General features: G+C 42.9%; 3 protein-coding genes across 5 annotated transcripts; 2 read left to right on the top strand and 1 right to left on the bottom strand.

The window, feature by feature from the left end:
• The first annotated feature begins 382 nt into the window (after positions 1-382).
• Positions 383-5,487, top strand: ankrd29 (ankyrin repeat domain 29). 3 transcript variants are annotated; one of them, XM_056379518.1, is made up of 10 exons: positions 383-594; positions 1,315-1,425; positions 1,697-1,795; positions 2,689-2,787; positions 2,945-3,043; positions 3,367-3,465; positions 3,603-3,701; positions 4,444-4,539; positions 4,870-4,968; positions 5,059-5,487. In XM_056379518.1, exons 1-10 carry the CDS (start codon positions 583-585, stop codon positions 5,140-5,142), a joined length of 897 nt encoding a protein of 298 aa, XP_056235493.1. In that variant the 5' UTR covers positions 383-582; the 3' UTR covers positions 5,143-5,487. The 3 variants fall into 3 exon arrangements, with proteins under 3 accessions (XP_056235493.1, XP_056235494.1, XP_056235495.1); XM_056379519.1 differs by having other exon boundaries at positions 1,315-1,484; XM_056379520.1 differs by lacking the exon at positions 383-594 and having other exon boundaries at positions 1,359-1,498.
• Positions 5,488-5,879: 392 nt separating this feature from the next.
• On the top strand, positions 5,880-11,716 carry LOC130170545 (vacuolar protein sorting-associated protein 4B-like). Its single transcript, XM_056377961.1, has 11 exons — positions 5,880-6,091; positions 6,766-6,877; positions 7,459-7,609; positions 8,521-8,579; positions 8,698-8,817; positions 8,898-9,054; positions 9,134-9,282; positions 9,377-9,458; positions 9,575-9,794; positions 10,313-10,453; positions 10,548-11,716. Exons 1-11 carry the CDS (start codon positions 6,071-6,073, stop codon positions 10,647-10,649), a joined length of 1,314 nt encoding a protein of 437 aa, XP_056233936.1. The 5' UTR covers positions 5,880-6,070; the 3' UTR covers positions 10,650-11,716.
• A 7-nt stretch (positions 11,717-11,723) lies between these two features.
• plekhb2 (pleckstrin homology domain containing, family B (evectins) member 2) lies at positions 11,724-16,967 on the bottom strand. The gene is made up of 8 exons (XM_056377964.1): positions 16,811-16,967; positions 16,017-16,067; positions 15,707-15,859; positions 15,514-15,616; positions 15,390-15,429; positions 14,921-15,007; positions 14,217-14,331; positions 11,724-13,798 (listed from the first exon to the last, which is right to left on the bottom strand). The coding sequence occupies exons 2-8, from the start codon at positions 16,051-16,053 to the stop codon at positions 13,662-13,664; spliced, it is 672 nt and encodes a 223-aa protein (XP_056233939.1). The 5' UTR covers positions 16,054-16,067; positions 16,811-16,967; the 3' UTR covers positions 11,724-13,661.
• Between the last annotated feature and the right edge of the window lie 136 nt (positions 16,968-17,103).

Raw genomic sequence — 17,103 nt, 5'->3', positions numbered from 1 at the left:
TTTTAAATAAATGCACCAGAGCAGAGATATAAAGTAAGATTAAAATACTCAAGCACAAGACCCTTAAAATTATATCTAGGTACAGTACTTTGTTAAATGTGTTTACTTGGTTTAGACCAGGTGTTCTCAAAGTGGGGTCCTCGAGGGTCCCCAGCAAATCACTATATCTCCATCTTTATGAAACACTGACAGAATGTTTGGTCCTGGGTTTCAAACACGGTCTGTAATAAACGTAAGAATCTTATGGAAAGCGGGTCTGTGGTCTGACTTGTGTCAGTGTCGGATCCTCCATGTGAGAAACTTTGATCCATTAAGTTAAACCGTATCCATCCGCCCGGCTCCTGACTCTCAGTGGAGCCTGTGTGTGTGCGGCAGCGCCCCCCGGTGGCCGGCCGGGAACCTCCGTGCAGCAGTGACTGCGGAGGATGAGCTCAGCTGACCGTGTGCCTGTTATTATGTCCCCGGACGGCCGCCGCCAACACCCAAACACAGTGCGGCAAAACAGGCGAGCGGCGCTCAGCTCGGCGTCTCTAATGAACGAGTGCGCAGGAAGAAGCATGAGTCACGACTGAGGTCTGCGCCATGTCTTTTAAGGTAAAGCAGCTTTTCTTCCATGCATCGTGCATCACGCAGGCGGCCGCAGGCCTGGAGGTGCAAGGCGGAGACAGATCACACCTGCTTCCTGTCAGACTGTGGACGCCTTCACTCTCAGGCTTTATTCAACGACGCGCTGCATTTACCTGAGATCAAAGTGTCTGTTAACTGACTTCAGTGCAGTCTCACAGTCTAGCTCTGTGTGTGTGTGTGTGTGTGTGTGTGTGTGTGTGTGTGTGTGTGTGTGTGTGTGAGAGAGAGAGAGTGAGTATAATATGGTATCATATGGCCTGTAGTTCAAACATAAACCTGTGACTGCACGTGTGTATTGTGATCGATGCAGCAGCAACTTAATTCAGATCCCCTCAGCCTATTCTGTGTGTGTGTGTGTGTGTGTGTGTGTGTGTGTGTGTGTGTGTGTGTGTGTGTGTCGGGGGGGGGTAATATGGTGTCATGTAGTCCTACTTTCAAACATTTACCTGTGACTGTGCATTTGTGTTTGATGTAACAGCAACTTTATTCAAATCTATTCTGAGTGTGTGTGTGTGTGTGTGTGTGTGTGTGTGTTTGGTCAGCTGACACACCTGATTAATGACTTACCTGTCATTCAGTACCAGACACTTTAAACCCTCTGCACTCTGTACTGATGTCGCTGTCAGTGTGTGTAATACTGTAATGGTGGTTTAAGGTCAGCGGTTGTTGTGTGTATTTACTCTCCAGAAGGAAACACCCCTGGCTAACGCCGTGTTTTGGGCGGCGAGGAAGGGGAACTTGGCTCTTCTTCAGCTGCTGCTCAACAGCGGCCGCGTGGACGCAGACTGCAGAGACAGTGTATGAACGCTGCATGTCCTGGCTGCTCAGCTGCACGCTTTAACCATAACCCAGCTGTGGTAGGGAGACAGAGGTGTGGTGCATGTGTGTGTGTGTGTGTGTGTGTGTGCGTGCATCACAGTGTCACATCCATATTATGTTTTCTGTGCCATCATGATAAAGAGTGAGGGTGGAAAATCTGCATAATCAGTTAGTTTCATCGCCACATTAAAGCAGTTTCCAGGGAGTCGTCCTGATAAATTAAACGTATTATTGACACGTTTCTTCTCAGTACGGGACGACAGCGCTGATGGTGGCGTCGTACAGCGGCCATTATGACTGTGTCAAAGAACTCATCATGCAAGGGGCCGACATCAACTATCAGAGAGAGGTATGATGGGAAAATAAATGGCCACTACAAAGAAACAATGAAACCAATGTCACCGAAGTTGCCAGATAGAAAGTTGAAGGTCCCAGGAAGTCACTGGTCCCAGCCAAGATATAGTCAAGCACACAACCTCTTTTTCCAGTCTGTGTGCTAAGCTAAGCTAAGCTAAGCTAAGCGAAGCTATCAGAGACTCGAGGGCTCCTGGCCAACAAATAGTTATCGTCTGACACGTGAGCAAAATGATTTTTACACTTTGTGCTGAGTAAACAAAGTTTCCTGTATTTGCGCTAAGCTAAGCTAAGCTAACCGGCTGTGAGTGGAATCCAGAGGCAAATGAAGCAAATGTTTGGGGGACCCCCAGTGGCAAAGGGGTCCATGAAGGCCCCTCATACTGGCACATTTTGCAATGACAACTCTAAACCCCCTTAAACCTAAACATGAAGACACTATACAGTCTCTGTTGCCCCAAAGCCCCTCGAAGGGGGGCACCTGACAATGTGTGCTGTAGGATTGTCTGTGTGTGAGGCATTCAGGGAACAGCTGTAAATTGTTGCGTCTGGCAGTAGTCTGCATGGGGGGGGGGGGTTCTTTGATGGGCTTCTTTGCCACCTGTGGTATCAGTTTATTGAAGTATTAAAGTCAAACTGTTGCTTTAAATGAAGCGTCTGAAATGTTCGTTTCATGTTTGAAAAGTAAGAAAACACCTTCTGGTTGAGAATAAGAAAAGATTTGCAAAGATTCTTTCACAGTCAGTAGAATGAGATCAAAGAGTCCTGAACTTCATTTTAAAGCTTTTTTTTCTGTTGTGTTTCAAATTTCAAATCCATTTAAAGATGAAACGTTGTTTTCAACATTGTCGTAATGACATCAGCAGCTTTTTCTGTTCTCCTCTCCAGACTGGTTCCACTGCCCTGTTCTTCGCCTCGCAGCAGGGACACCATGACGTCGTCAAGCTGCTCTTTGAATTCGGCGCCTCCACTGAATTCCAGACAAAGGTATGCTGCAGCGCAGGTCGGCAGACGGTGATTCAAAGTGTTTCATGTGGAGATAAATGAAGCGCAGGGTTTCGCTCAGGCTGCAGCGCTCGGTGCTGACGCTCAGCTTTAGTTTAGATTCTGCTGATGGAGACACTTCTTCATGTTTCTGTGGCAGGACGGAGGCACAGCTCTCACCGTCGCCTCCCAGTATGGACACTCCAAGGTGGTGGACGCCCTGCTGAAGAATGGAGCCAATGTTCATGACCAGCTGAATGTGAGTCGTCGTCCCCCCCCCCCCCCGTGCTCAGCCTCTGTGTCTGATGGTTTCACACAATGTCCCGGCAGCTGGAATCCAGCCTCTCAGGTTTCTGCAGACAGCTGAGTCAGACACGACTGACATTTGGCAGGATTAGTGTTTCACCTGAGGCTGTGGAAAACAACCGACAACAACAAGTAAAACTGGACATGAAGTAGTCGTCATGTAGTAATTTGTTATAAATACACTTCAGCTTTTCAGACAGGTACAAGCCAAGTGCAGGAGACAAGTACGAGTATGAGTCTCACCCTGTGTACGAGATGGTTCTCTTTATGTTTCAGGATGGGGCCACCTCTCTGTTCCTCGCCGCTCAGGAGGGTCATGTGACTGTGATCCGTCAGCTGCTTTCATCTGGGGCCAAGGTTAACCAAGCGAGGGAGGTAACGTCCCGGCACAGTTGAAAGGACACAGTCCCACAGTGTCTTCTTTCACATCTCCTGCCTGCATCCCCCCTCATACTCTCATTTTTATGTCCTTTGTCACTGCACCCCCCCCCCCCCATCCACGTATCCTCCAGGATGGCACTGCCCCCCTGTGGATGGCAGCTCAGATGGGCCACAGTGAGGTGGTGAAGGTGCTGCTCTTGCGTGGTGCAGATCGGGACGCTGACAGACAAGTACGCAGTTCATTTAGAATTATTAAAGAACATAAAAATGCACATTCTTGTCATTTGTCCCAAACACGACCAAACAGACTGAAGACATCATGTAAAAGAACTCGGACCGCAGAAGCATCAGCTGACGTGACAGTAGTCGTGGTTAAAGCTGTAGTCAGTGTGTTACCTGCAGATTCAGATCAGCGCTCTCTCACTTTGGAGAAGCAGAAGCACAAAAACGTGTTTTAGACACAAATGCCGACTGAAAAAAAACAGTGTCAGTTGAACTGCAAACTTTATTGACAATATTCCCTGCACTTTATCAAACAGCCCTTTCCTTTGGAACTACATTTTCTCAATCGTTGAACGACCGTATTACTACACACATCTGTGTGCAGTTCTGCAGCTGTTCGACAAAATATGTTTATTTCTTGTTTCTGCAGTTTTTTAAGTGGCTAAAAAAAATCAGTCAATGCAAGTTTAAGGACTTAAACGCACCGTATGTACAGAGAGACGAAGAACACAACTCAGAACATATAGAACATATGTCTAGTCATTTCAATGTGGAAAAGTTACAGATTATAACTTTAGTGTTGCTTTAAAAGCTGGATGAGAAATGTAGATGTGTTTGACCATCTACCGTTGACAAGTGAGGAAACTTAATAGCTGAATGAAGACCATGGGGAAAGCTATATAGGAAGCCAGTAAGTGGAACTTGAGTGGAGATTATTTAAGAATAATTGCAATGTTTCTGTGTCTTGAGGATGGATCCACGGCGTTATTCAAAGCGGCTTTAAAGGGACACAACAGCGTCATCGAGGAGCTCCTCAAGTTTTCTCCTTCACTCGGCCTTCTCAAGGTAAAGCACACTGTCACAAAATGTAAAATGTGTCACAACAGACCATAAATGAAGCGTTGTGGTGCTACAGAGACGCCTCAGCCTTCAGATCATACTCTCCAGACGTAAAGGAACATGTTTGTTTGGTACAAGAACAACAACAATCTCATCATCATCATCATTTTTATATTTATTTTTCAGTGAAAACGACCATTCCTACTGAAATCGTGACTCATATCACAATCACAACATCTTCAGTGCAGGATAAAGAGCAGATTTATATTTAGCAGTGAGTGGAGAATACACCACCTCTCCAGTAGCATTGTGAATACATATGTTTATTGTCTCCAGAACGGCTCCACTGCCCTCCACGCTGCTGTTATGGGCGGAGATCAGCGAACTGTTCAGCTGCTGCTCGGGGCCAACGCAGACCCCGCCCTCCCCAACAAGGTGAGACGTATTTTAGATCTGACGGCTCATAAAGAAACAAGAAAAGAAGAAAGTTCAGCTCATTTGATTTTTCTTGTGTGTGTTTTGCAGAGTAATGAACTCCCTGCAGATCTTACAAAGAGCGATCGCATCCTCAAAGTTTTACATCTAAAACTCTTGAATGGAGACAGCTGATGACAAACCCGGACCCCCGTCCTCCTGCCTGCCTGTACCGCACTGACGTGAGGGGAAAATAAAGCAACAACACACTGTCGAATCTACTCAACCACATGTTCTGTACATGGTGCTTGCTTTTGATTGCTGTCATATGTTGAATAAACCTGGACTAAATACTCAGCAACACAATGTGCGACCAAACTGCATCTGTCCTCCACCTGCATCGTCTCCTTTAAGCTGGTGTTCCACAGTATATGCTTTTATTTTTCTTCACCCCCCCGGTGTTGTAAGATTTCTAGATATTTTGCACACTATTTATTTGCCTTTTTAATAAATGTAATAAAGTGTAAATTTGTTAATTAACGCAGGAGTGGCAGCGTGCATTTATTTGATGGATGAGGATTGTTTTATTTTGAAAGGTCACAGAAGAATATTATCTAAAATATGCAAATACAACAGAAAAACAATGATATATATTATAAAAACACTATTATTTAGTTCCCACTAATACTCACTAGAGGTCAGTATTGTTAGATGTACACCTGTAGGCTATAACTCAGGTGTAACTCACCTGTAGCTTGGTTGAATTTATTTCCGGTTCTTTCTTTAAAGTAAAAGAATTAATTCTAAACATTTCCATCCACGTAGTTCCACCTGAATTATTTCACTTGTTTTAAAAAGCTTCACTTTAGTTTGAGTGAAAATACAGAAGAAGAAGAAGAAGAAGAAGACAATAACACTGTCACGTGACCAACGCGGAAGTCAACTTTTTTTCCTGAAGCGGAAGAGAAACAAACGTTTAGGATGTTTTTCGACTGACGTTCTCGCAAAATGAAATATAAATAACAAGTGACAGGAAAACGACGAGAGACAGTTTGTTTAAATAGTTTTATTTTGAGCGGCAGACCGACGTTGGACCGACGTTGGACCGACGTTACCAGAGCTGATGGCCGGAGGTAACTTACAGGTGAGTGACAGACTTTGACAAAGCTGCTGTTACATAAGATCCGATCATTTTAAATCAAACTAAAAACTACGTACATTTAAACCTGAGGCGCCTCTGTCATATTTGAGAGTCTGAGCAGCTCCAGCAAAGACTGATTTACCTCTCTGAACTCCTCAGGTGGGTTCACTGAAGTAACGTGTCCAATAGTAATAATAAAACGGCGATTAGAGAAAAGTCCAGAATACTTCACAATATAATATGATCATCTCACGACCCCTCACATCTTTCCTGTGACCTTTTGGAAGAGGCCTGACCCCTAGTTAAAGCACCGACCTGTACATAACATTCATATCATGATTGTTAATAATGATGCATATAACTACCATAAAACCACTGATAATGTAATATATGATTTGATTTGATATAGTAATAAATATCTTTCTGCAGAATACTTTTACTTTTGATGATACTTTTATAAGCAGGACTTTTACTTATGATGGATAACTTATACTGTGGTACATATTTTACTTCAGTAAATGAGCTGAGTACTTCTTCTACCACTAAGGCACCTTTTATAATTGTTTACAAGTTGTACTAATCGTTTTGATCATTAGTGAGTATTATTTAATGGATTACCAACATGTGTAAATAATCAACCCTGAATTCTTCTCCTCCGTCTTGTCTGTTGTTCACAGAAAGCGATAGATCTGGCCAACAAAGCTGCAGAGGAAGACAAAGCCAAAAACTACGAGGAGGCCCTCCGATGTTATCAGCATGCAATACAGTACTTCCTTCACGTTGTCAAGTGTGAGGAACCTGACTTCTGCCTCCTACCAGTGTTTACACTTCACTACCTCCATGATCTAAGTCTCTTAGGGTCGTACTTTCATGCTGGAGCAGCGACCAGCCTGAGTTTTGTTCATTTCTCAACCTGGAAATTGACTTTATCTGTGCCGAGCGCAGGGCGGGTGCAGAGTGAGATAGAGGTCGCAGAACCACATCTGTTTCCTGCTCTCACTCTGGTGATTTTTATCATTAAAAGAAAACTGTAGACGCAGCAAACGTGCAGCAATAATGCAAAAATAATTCCTAAAATGTAAAGAAACCATCATGTAATCACTCTGCAGCCAGTAGTGGCGTAAATCAGTCTGCATTCATCTATAAATGAGTCATTATTGCAGTTGCTTTACACAGTTTGAAAAGCTTCTGCAGCAGGAAACACCCCACGCGTCTCCATCTTTATTTTTGGCCAAAGCAACATGTCATGTTTTATTCTTGAACGCCGTTGTGAGCAGTTCTGAAGCTGTTGGTCTTTGCAGTGCTGCAGGTTCAGGAGCAGAAGTCCACACAGTCACACATTAAAGTTAATTGCTGTGTTGTCGCTGCAGATGAGGCCCAGGGCGAGAGAGCGAAGCAGAGCATCAGGGATAAGTGCGCCGACTACCTGGACAGAGCCGAGCAGCTGAAGGAATATCTGAGGAAGAAGGAGAAGAGTCCTCCAGCCAAACCCGTCAAAGAGTCCCAGTCTGAGGACAAAGGGTAAGACTGATCAGTAGGAACCTGTGATGAGTCCCAGGTTTTGTTCTGTTGTGACTCTCTTCAGCACTTGTTTAAATCCAGGCTCATGAGGAGCCAGTAAAACTTTAACATTTTGAAAGCTGCATTGTTTACGTCCATGCTAGCTACCTTGCAGTCTTCTTCTCTGACTTTGTGAAATGTGTGTCACATGCACAAGAAGGAACAACGAGATGTGGTTCCACTGATAGCTGCACCGCTCTGTGGCTCTACTAGTGCTTTAAAGCTTTAAACCCACAAACATCAGTCATTTGATTCATTTATTATTTTATTAGACTTCAGATTTGTTGAGGTTTGTTTCAGTAAATTGTTTAACCAAAAGTATTTTGAGCACTGCCTCCATTTTCCCTATAATTAATACTTTGATGAAGGTATTGGCACATCCACCTGTCTCCGGTGCAGGTGTGTTGGAAAGTATCTCACACACTGTTCTCGCTCAGCGTCACAACTTATTGATCATTCAAACGTTTCGGTCTCTCGACCTTCGTCAGACGTGTTTTAAACAGTTATTACAACCATTAATACTTAAATAGCTCCACCCACCTTGTGTCAGGGTGGGTGACAGTTCATCCCTGGTGGGAGTGTCTATCAGTCATTGGCAGTGATTTATGATTGGTTATACATTCTACATGTACTGTTTATACTGTATGCACATACAAGGAAGAGAAAAATATATATATATAAAAATAAATATACAAAAAACAAGAGAGACATCACAATATATATATATATATATATAAAATCAAACCTGGGGCACACAAGATGGGTGGAGCTTTTCTTCTTTAGGAGACATGGAGGAAGCTCTGGGACGTCTCATAAGGTGGAAAAGCAAAGTGTGAATAAACATGATGTGATCTGTTTTTATTTAACGTCAGGAGTGAAAGTGATGAAGGGGAGGACAAAGAGAAGAAGAAGTTCCAAAACCAACTCTCAGGTGAATGACGCAGTGTTTCATTAGAGATGCAGCAGGTGAACAAGGCGTCACAGTTAGACGCTCTAACTTCAGAGTCATTTTCAGTCTTTAAAGTGTTTGTCCCGCCCCTCCCTCACAGGTGCCATTGTCATGGAAAAGCCAAACATCAAGTGGGACGATGTCGCCGGACTTGAAGGAGCCAAAGAGGCGTTAAAGGAAGCCGTCATCCTGCCCATCAAATTCCCTCACCTGTTCACAGGTGTGTGAACCTGCAGCTGTTAAGCTCCTGATGTGTGTTGATGTGAACAGGATTTAATGATACAACAACTGCTTGTGTAGGAAAGCGGACTCCTTGGCGGGGGATCCTTCTCTTCGGCCCCCCAGGAACAGGGAAGTCCTACCTGGCCAAGGCGGTGGCCACTGAAGCCAACAACTCCACCTTCTTCTCCATCTCCTCCTCCGATCTCGTGTCCAAGTGGTTGGGGGAGAGTGAAAAGTGAGGTGCTCTCCTACACGATGATGACGTGATGGAAATATGAAACCCCTCTCACTTCTCCTCCTCTGTCTCTCCCCAGGTTGGTGAAGAACCTGTTCTCTCTGGCTCGAGAATACAAGCCATCCATCATCTTCATCGACGAGATCGACTCCCTCTGCGGCTCCAGGAGCGAGAACGAGAGCGAGGCGGCGCGCAGGATCAAGACGGAGTTCCTGGTTCAGATGCAGGGTGAGCGAGGAGAGACACCGGACCGTCTGAGCTCAGATCAGATCAGAGAGGCTGGACTCTGTTTATAAGTGTTCATATGTCATCCTCCTCTCAGGTGTTGGAAATGATAATGAGGGAATCCTGGTGCTGGGAGCCACAAATATACCGTGGACACTGGACTCCGCCATCAGGAGGAGGTTAGTTTGACTTATATAGAAATGATCCCTGCCTACTCACCTGTCAGGTGAGGTCCAGAACTGTGTTAGTCCAGATTTGAAATATGAGCTGATTGAATCTTTTGTCTGTGTCTTAGGTTTGAAAAGCGGATCTACATCCCTCTGCCTGAGGAGCACGCCCGCTCCTTCATGTTCAAGCTGCACCTGGGCTCCACCCCCAACGACCTGACGGAGGCAGACTTCACCACTCTGGGCAAGAAGACAGAGGGCTACTCTGGGGCTGACATCAGCATCATCGTCAGGGACGCCCTCATGCAGCCGGTCAGGAGGGTTCAGTCAGCCACTCACTTCAAGAAGGTAAGAACACCTGGGCTTGTTCTCCTACCTGTCCTCCAACCCTGCGGGAATCCAGCTGGAACATGTGGCTCCAAAATAAATCGGATTGTTTTAAGTTGGTGCCACTTTCATCCGACCGTCCAGCTTTTAGTTTTACAGCCTGTAACGTCACAGTTTAGGTTCAGTCTCAGCTTCTCTTGTTTTACAGCTTGTTTCTGCTGCAGGTTCACCTATGAATATTTGTACCTGTCAATGATACTGTACTTTAATATAAACCATACACTGAATCTGGACTCTAATATAAGTGGAACTGCAGGAACACTGGGAGACATTAAACACACATCATTTGAAAAATATGAATTTTAAAAGTATTTTCTTCTCGTGCTGAACTCGTCTGTCTGACTCACCCAGTTAACAGTGTGTTTACTATAAGTGTTCTGTGTTTCTGCTTCCACACACACACACACACACACACACACACACACACACACACACACACACACACACACACACACACACACACACACACACACGTTTAGGTTCGGGGTTCAACTTGGAACAACCCGGGCGTTGTGGTGGAAGACCTCCTGACTCCATGCTCGCCTGGAGATCCCAACGCCGTAGCGATGACGTGGATGGAGGTTCCTGGGGACAAACTTCTGGAGCCGGTCGTGTCCATGGTGAGAAAAGACTCGTTTTAATTCGTCATATGTGGATGAGTGTTATTAATAAGCACAGATGAGCGCAGTGATCAGGACGTCTCCCTCCCTACAGGCGGACATGCAGAGGTCGCTGACGAGCACCAAGCCCACGGTGAACGAGCAGGACCTGGACAATCTGAAGAAGTTTACTGAAGATTTTGGTCAAGAAGGCTAAAACTGTTCATCCTCATCTCATGTACGACTGCAACAGTCATTTCCTCCGTCAGTTATGCTTTTGATTGATCGATTCATCTTCTGGTCTGTAACAGGAGCCCAAAGTTTCTTAGTCAGGTCGTCAGAAAAGCCCAAAGAAGTCGTGACAGTAAGACGTGGAAAAAACAGAGAAAGCAAGTGAATGTTAAACTGAAACGATTAATCACTGATCAAAATCTTACTTCATCACTTTTTTTTCTACTAATCAATTAATCAACTGTTTCAGCTCTATTTATGGCTTATATATCAAACCACTTAGGCTCGTGTTTACATCTAAACATTTGTAAGGTTTCATAATTCTTTTATTTACTTGTTGATTTTGTTTTATCGAACCAAAGTTACAATGATCTTTATTTTTTTCAAGAAAAATTTCTGTCTCTAAATGTAGTTGAACATGAAGTCAGTGGGTAAATGCACCTTTCCAACACTACATACCTCTTCTTACAGTGATATGAGGGGGAGGAGTTTGTTTCAGGGTTTAGATTTTAGCCAATGGGAAGTCGTACTTTAACATTTTGAAAGGCCGCTCTCTTTAAAACTTGTATGTAACATTTTACTGGTTATTTTTACCCCGAAACTTTTGGCATATTCATATTTAGGTGGGAGGTTTTTTAAAAAGCTGCATCAATGAACAAACTATGTGCTGCACACAAAACTGTCATTACCAACGTTAAAGAGGGTTTTCTGGGTCTCTATGGTTACTGAACTTTACAGGACACATAATGTAGTATTGTACATTATTGCTTCTAAAAGCATTTCTAAATTCTGATCCATGTGCCTGAACATTGACCCACAGCGTCTCTGCACATATTTCCTAAACTTTCAGATGTCGTGTTCTGAATTATTTATAGATCCTAGATTTATAGATCGAGCTCAAACTGCGTTGCCTTTATTTCAGAGAATATTTGGGGTTTACTGGGGTTACATGAATAAAACTTAAGGTGGTCGTTTGCACTTTTGTTGTATCCTACATGACGTGTTCTGTGAACTCAAGTCTCAGGGTTAAATAAAGGAAACAAGGAAACAGGAGTCATCGTTACCTTTGTGAATATACAGTATTTAATAGTTAAAATACATCTCTTAGTTAAGTGTCATACATTTTTATTTTAAATGCAGGTAAATCATAATTACCAGCCGCAACAGCAGGAGTATTGTTTTCACCGCGTGTGTGTGTGTGTGTGTGTGTGTGTGTTACTGTAACGACCCACTGAGGAGGCAGGTTTAGTCCTTTGGCAGGTGTTTATGTCTGTGGACAGATGTTGTTGCCACATCAGCATCACAGCTGAGCTAGACAGAGGCAGAAAACTTTACAGGTGTGTAGTTGAGATCGAGATGAAATGCCGAGTTTGAAGATGTGTGTGGTCGGACTGTGAGTCTGACCGATAATGTAGTAATGTGTCAGGACGTCAACATGTTGCTGGGCGTCGCGGCTGGTTGATCCCATCACGTGATGGTCTCTGGTTTAATTAGTACATTTGATAAGAGAAATAAAACTAATTTCACATCGATTTACGACCTGTAGAAAAATGACATCAGAGCTAAGCTGCTTGCACAAGATGATCATTTGCAAAACTGAAATAATTTTGAGTCTGAAGAGTCTCATACTTCCCTTCAGTTAGCGCTGTCAACCAAGAGGTGCAGTATCTTAAAACAGACCAACATGTTTTCCATTTAGCAGAAGTTGCTATTTTAAAGTGATTAAATAAACTCATGATTAACGTGAGTCATGGAGATAGAATATCAAATCATCGAGAGTGAAAGTTCAGTCATGGCTAAATCTCAGGAGGTCTGTGTGTTGTCGGATAATCCATAATTCATTTGCAATTTAAAAAGGAAAAAAAAAATGTAAACCTGTTGATTGTTTTAAAACCAAAACAGAAAAAGGTTTGAGGCAATTCCTTTTATCATTATGAAAGGAATTTGGTTTTAAACCAAAAACCGAATTTCTCATTTTGCAAAAGACAGACAGGAAGAGGAAGTGAAGTGTTAGTGCTTTTGGTTTTGAAATAAAGAGATTTACAGGTTTTGTTTTTAAATTACAAATGAATTATGGATTATCCGATGACAGCTGGACCTCAGGAGATTAACCTGATCATAACTTTGTTCATACCGAAATAAAAAACCAAAACACCGATTCAAACACACTGCAAATGAAATGAAAAGTGTGATTCAACAGCTGCCAATGAAAAATGGACCATAAACAACACATGCAAATATATGTGTCAGTCGAGAGGAGTGACGTCCCTTTTCAGTTGAAAGCACATCATGTAAATGCCGTTTCCTCATGTACAGGATTATTTGTGGTGAAAACAACATCAGACCTCCATCACAACCAGATTCCACCGGATCGGTACCTGAAAATGCTACAGTGAAATGATTATTGCTCTGTGTCCTCATTCCTATTTACACAACTCTCATCGCATTGCACTCTGTCGCCACCACAAATAACCCGAGGAAACACTACATATTAAAACCAGGCCAGTAAAACATGCAAAACAAAGTCAAATAAGGTCGAGTAAACAAATAAACACAAAACCTGGACTAAAAACAAACAACAACTCCTGAAAGTTACAGTTCTGCAAATATAAAAGGACAAATGGTCCATGAAACAGAAACAAACCCGACTGAGACGTTAGCTGAAGTGTACGTACGAGGAGGAGCGTCTTCCTGTCATTTAAATAACTCTTAAACGTGAATAACTCTTGTATTTTTTGGTTAAGAACATTCATATTCAGACGACACAAAGGGAGTGGGAAAGTGCCGCACAGGTCATATGAGAAAGTGCTAACAGTATTTACTTCATGTACAGGACACAGAGGGAGCAGTTTTCCCGCCCATCACAATCATGCTTCATCGATGGAAGTAGCCCGACAGACACGTTTCTCTCCAACTCATGTGATGGCACAAAGAAGAAGCCGAATGTTGTGAAGACAGAGGGGGGCGCTGTGCTACTACATGTACATTAACCAAGACACTAAAAGACGGAGAAGAGGGAGCCCAGTGCCAAACCGGTCGCCGCTCCGGCGAGCATTCCCAAAGCTACGTCTCCTCCATCGTCGCGCTGGCGCTCCCGAATAATGACATGGTTCACTCCAGGAGCAGCGTATCCGCCTGGAGAGAGACACAGACAAATGAGGTCTCGTTTAAATTTGCAATGTTGACATTTAAACTTGCTTCGATGAGCTCTGGATGTACGGAACATGGATGAAACGGTGACAACAAACCACTTATTAATATATTTTCAGGGACGGCAATGTCGGCGCACACTTCTGTCTAGACTGAGATGTCTCACCAGCTACTGGGTGGATAAATTTAATGCTCACATGAGGCTGCGAAACAATGTAAGGTAGAAAACTGTTATGTTTTGAACAGGGTACAAAAAATCTACAAAGTATAATAAAGTTTATCAAAGATTCAATTCAATTCAATTTGAGAAACTTGATGCATTTTTGTAAACGGCTCTTTTTCATGTCACAGAGTTCAGTCTCACTTTCAGTGTGATGGTTTACTTCTGCACAGAAATATTTACCTTGGTACTGATAAGGATACGCCACAGCGTAAGGCTGGCCGTCGGCAGAGTACACGATCTGGGTGGCATGTGGGGGAGGCGCAGCGTAGTCTCCATACGGGCCTGGAGCATAAGCCTGGTGAGAAGTGACAGAAAAGAAAGATGTCAGTTCTGACAAACCCTTCACAACACTAAAGAGTCATTTGATTTAGCATTAATTTCACTAATGCTGCTTAATGGTGCTTTTAAACACTTCTATTAATAGACCAGTAGATGGCAGCAGGCTGTAACACTGTTGTTAAGTAGCTGTTTTTACTTTCTGATTTTACCTCGCTCTATAGCTTCGTTTTCCCTTAAGAAGGATCATGTCAAGCTGAACTGCAAAGTTTAATATTCACAGTATACACAGCACGGAAAACCCAAATCCTTTTCAGTTACTACCACTTTAACGAAGTCAATCAAAAGCATCTATTATTGATATTTCTCCTTTACCTGAGATTTCCGTACCCAGAGTCAGAAATCTAATCATATATCTGCAGTTTTATGCATTTAACACGACGCCTGTCTGCTGTTATGAATGTAAACACTGACTCATTATTCTGAAAACAAATTGTTCCTGTAAAATATTAGAAACAATCCTGTTCATAGAGTCACATAAAACTGGCTTTTAACAATGTATTGTAGAAAAAATAATAACATACAGGTGTATTGTCTATGCCTTTTACCTGAGGTGGGGTAGCATATTCCGAGTAGGGGGGAGGAGCAGATGCCATCACTTCCTGTGCAAAGCTGATCTGAGGCGTAGCAACCACCTGAAAATAAAAAACAGCACAAATGAGACGGCGGCTCCTGAATTTTGAGTAGGTCACAAATAAAACTGAGCTGCATGACGTTAAGACAAACTGTGGAGAATTGTGACAAAATGAGTAAAGGCTGTAATTGTGTTGTGTTCAGGTTACCATCAGAGAGATATAATAAAAACAGACTATGAGTGTTTTCTCACACAGACAGAAACAAGATAGAAAAATATCTGTGGCCTCCAGTCTGTTGTTCTGAGTCTGTCTTAGATCACAGACATAATATTTAAGTAAGAGCTCATTTGTTTAATAAGACAGATAAAAACAAACAACTTCCTGTTCTTATTTTGGAAAACAAAGCAAAACCCAAGTTGTTTCAGATGTAGCAGAAACTCACTGCATTAATTCTGGCATCCTGAAGGGCCATGGTCCATGCTCTGCAACGAAAAGTAGAAATGTAGACAAAGACCTAAAATTAAAACATTCAACTTCACCAACAACAAAAAGTTGTGCTGCCTTACAGAGCATCATCTGCACTGTCTGCACACAGGCTGATGACCCGTCCATCTCTGCACACTATCTGGAGCAAGGCATCACGCATCCTCCCCTCTGGTGGGTTCAGCTCTACAGAAGGACGAACAGAAAGTGGGCAGGGTTAAAAGTAAGAGCAAAAGTTGAATTATACTGTGAGTGTGAGAAGATAATGATAAATACCTTGACATGCAGCAGAGCTGCGGATGTTAATGCAGTCTACCCTCATGTGAATATCATCCTCCATGTCACGCCGTTGTTGATCATTGTAGAAAACAAGTCGTCCATCAGCCCACAAGTCAAACCAGTTTCTTTTCCACCGACGCAGTATGGTACCTTTAAAATGTTAAAGTCAAGTTCCGTTCAACCTGAATTCATTTACACTGGATTTCAAACCGAGTGTCACAGAATCTTTATATTAATCGATATTAAGATAATATTAATCGTTAAATGCTGTTAGATCTGTTGTGGCCATGTGTGTGTGACTACTCACTTTGTCGATGGAGCCAACCACTCTTCACCATGGCCATCTTGGAGACAACACCTGTAACAATCAAATGTGTGTACATAAGACAGTGTCTGTTTGATAATGACACAGACTGAGGGCTGATGAATGGGCGTGGCTTAGCCACAACCTCGTGACTGTTAGCACTATTAGCATACATCCACAAAGCTATTTTCACAACAATATGTATTATATATATATTTAAAGATATAACACTGAGCACAATAGTGTTGTTTGCAAGCCACTAGAATAGACTGTCAGGAGGGTTGTTTTGTAACTTAATGTGAGCTAGTGAACAGAAACGTTGACACCATATGTTTATTCATCACAACATTAGCAGAAGCTAATGTAAATAATCGTCAGTGGTAGGACTTTACAGTGTTTGTTAAAGTAACGTTATTCAGTTAGTTGGTCACTTATTTTCCGTCTCACGGTGCGATAGCTAGCTAACGGTAACTGATATTAGCATCAAGTAGCGATAGGCCATTTGTGAATAGATTACCTCATTTCTTATTAATAAAATATGGAGTGGTGACAGTGTTGAATAACTGATACTATAAACATACTGATGGACCCAGTAATAACATGGGGCAAAGATAACTTTAGCTGATGTTTCTTCTGTGGCAGCCTATAAAACAAAACGTAGCATTAATCGAAGTTAGCTAGCGTTGTTTGAATAAACATGTCAGTAGCGGGCAGACCTGCTAGTTCAGTGTTCATAGTTGGCGAATACACTAGAACTACTCCTTGTAAACAAGAGAAATAGTGCTTTAGTTACTTACTGTATTATTTGTATGTTCGAAGAAAAGCTGAAATCTGTCGTGAGGATACAGCAGACACGGAAGTGAGATATAAACAAAAACACGATGCCCTCCTTGGAGCGGAAAAAGCCTGACCGATAATCCGCGAGGACACAGCCCGCACACTGCCGTTATTTTCTCGACGAAAGTTTCCGTTAGCCCCGCCCACGGAGCATCTTCACGAACCTTCAGTCTCTGCGGAGAGGGGGGCGTTTGTTTTGAATGACGTGACTTATCAGCTGACGGCGTTGGAAAGTGCTAGCAAACGCAGCGTG

This window comes from Seriola aureovittata, chromosome 6, assembly GCF_021018895.1.
Source record: "Seriola aureovittata isolate HTS-2021-v1 ecotype China chromosome 6, ASM2101889v1, whole genome shotgun sequence".
Lineage (NCBI taxonomy): Eukaryota > Metazoa > Chordata > Actinopteri > Carangiformes > Carangidae > Seriola > Seriola aureovittata.
This window is presented reverse-complemented; position numbering and strand designations above follow the sequence as displayed.

What these genes read in the sequence shown, in the direction of transcription:
- plekhb2 (XM_056377964.1), bottom strand. Translation starts at nt 16,053, where the DNA reads ATGGCCATGGTGAAGAGTGGTTGGCTCCATCGACAAA. An exon ending in CAGCTCTGCTGCATGTCAAG is followed by an intron (nt 15,617 to 15,706) that starts GTATTTATCATT and finishes GTCCTTCTGTAG; the next exon opens with AGCTGAACCCACCAGAGGGG. An exon ending in GTATCCTTATCAGTACCAAG is followed by an intron (nt 13,799 to 14,216) that starts GTAAATATTTCT and finishes GTCTCTCTCCAG; the next exon opens with GCGGATACGCTGCTCCTGGA.
- LOC130170545 (XM_056377961.1), top strand. Translation starts at nt 6,071, where the DNA reads ATGGCCGGAGGTAACTTACAG. An exon ending in TCCCAGTCTGAGGACAAAGG is followed by an intron (nt 7,610 to 8,520) that starts GTAAGACTGATC and finishes ATTTAACGTCAG; the next exon opens with GAGTGAAAGTGATGAAGGGG. An exon ending in GACTCCGCCATCAGGAGGAG is followed by an intron (nt 9,459 to 9,574) that starts GTTAGTTTGACT and finishes TCTGTGTCTTAG; the next exon opens with GTTTGAAAAGCGGATCTACA.
- ankrd29 (XM_056379518.1), top strand. An exon ending in ACGCAGACTGCAGAGACAGT is followed by an intron (nt 1,426 to 1,696) that starts GTATGAACGCTG and finishes GTTTCTTCTCAG; the next exon opens with TACGGGACGACAGCGCTGAT. An exon ending in ATCGGGACGCTGACAGACAA is followed by an intron (nt 3,702 to 4,443) that starts GTACGCAGTTCA and finishes CTGTGTCTTGAG; the next exon opens with GATGGATCCACGGCGTTATT.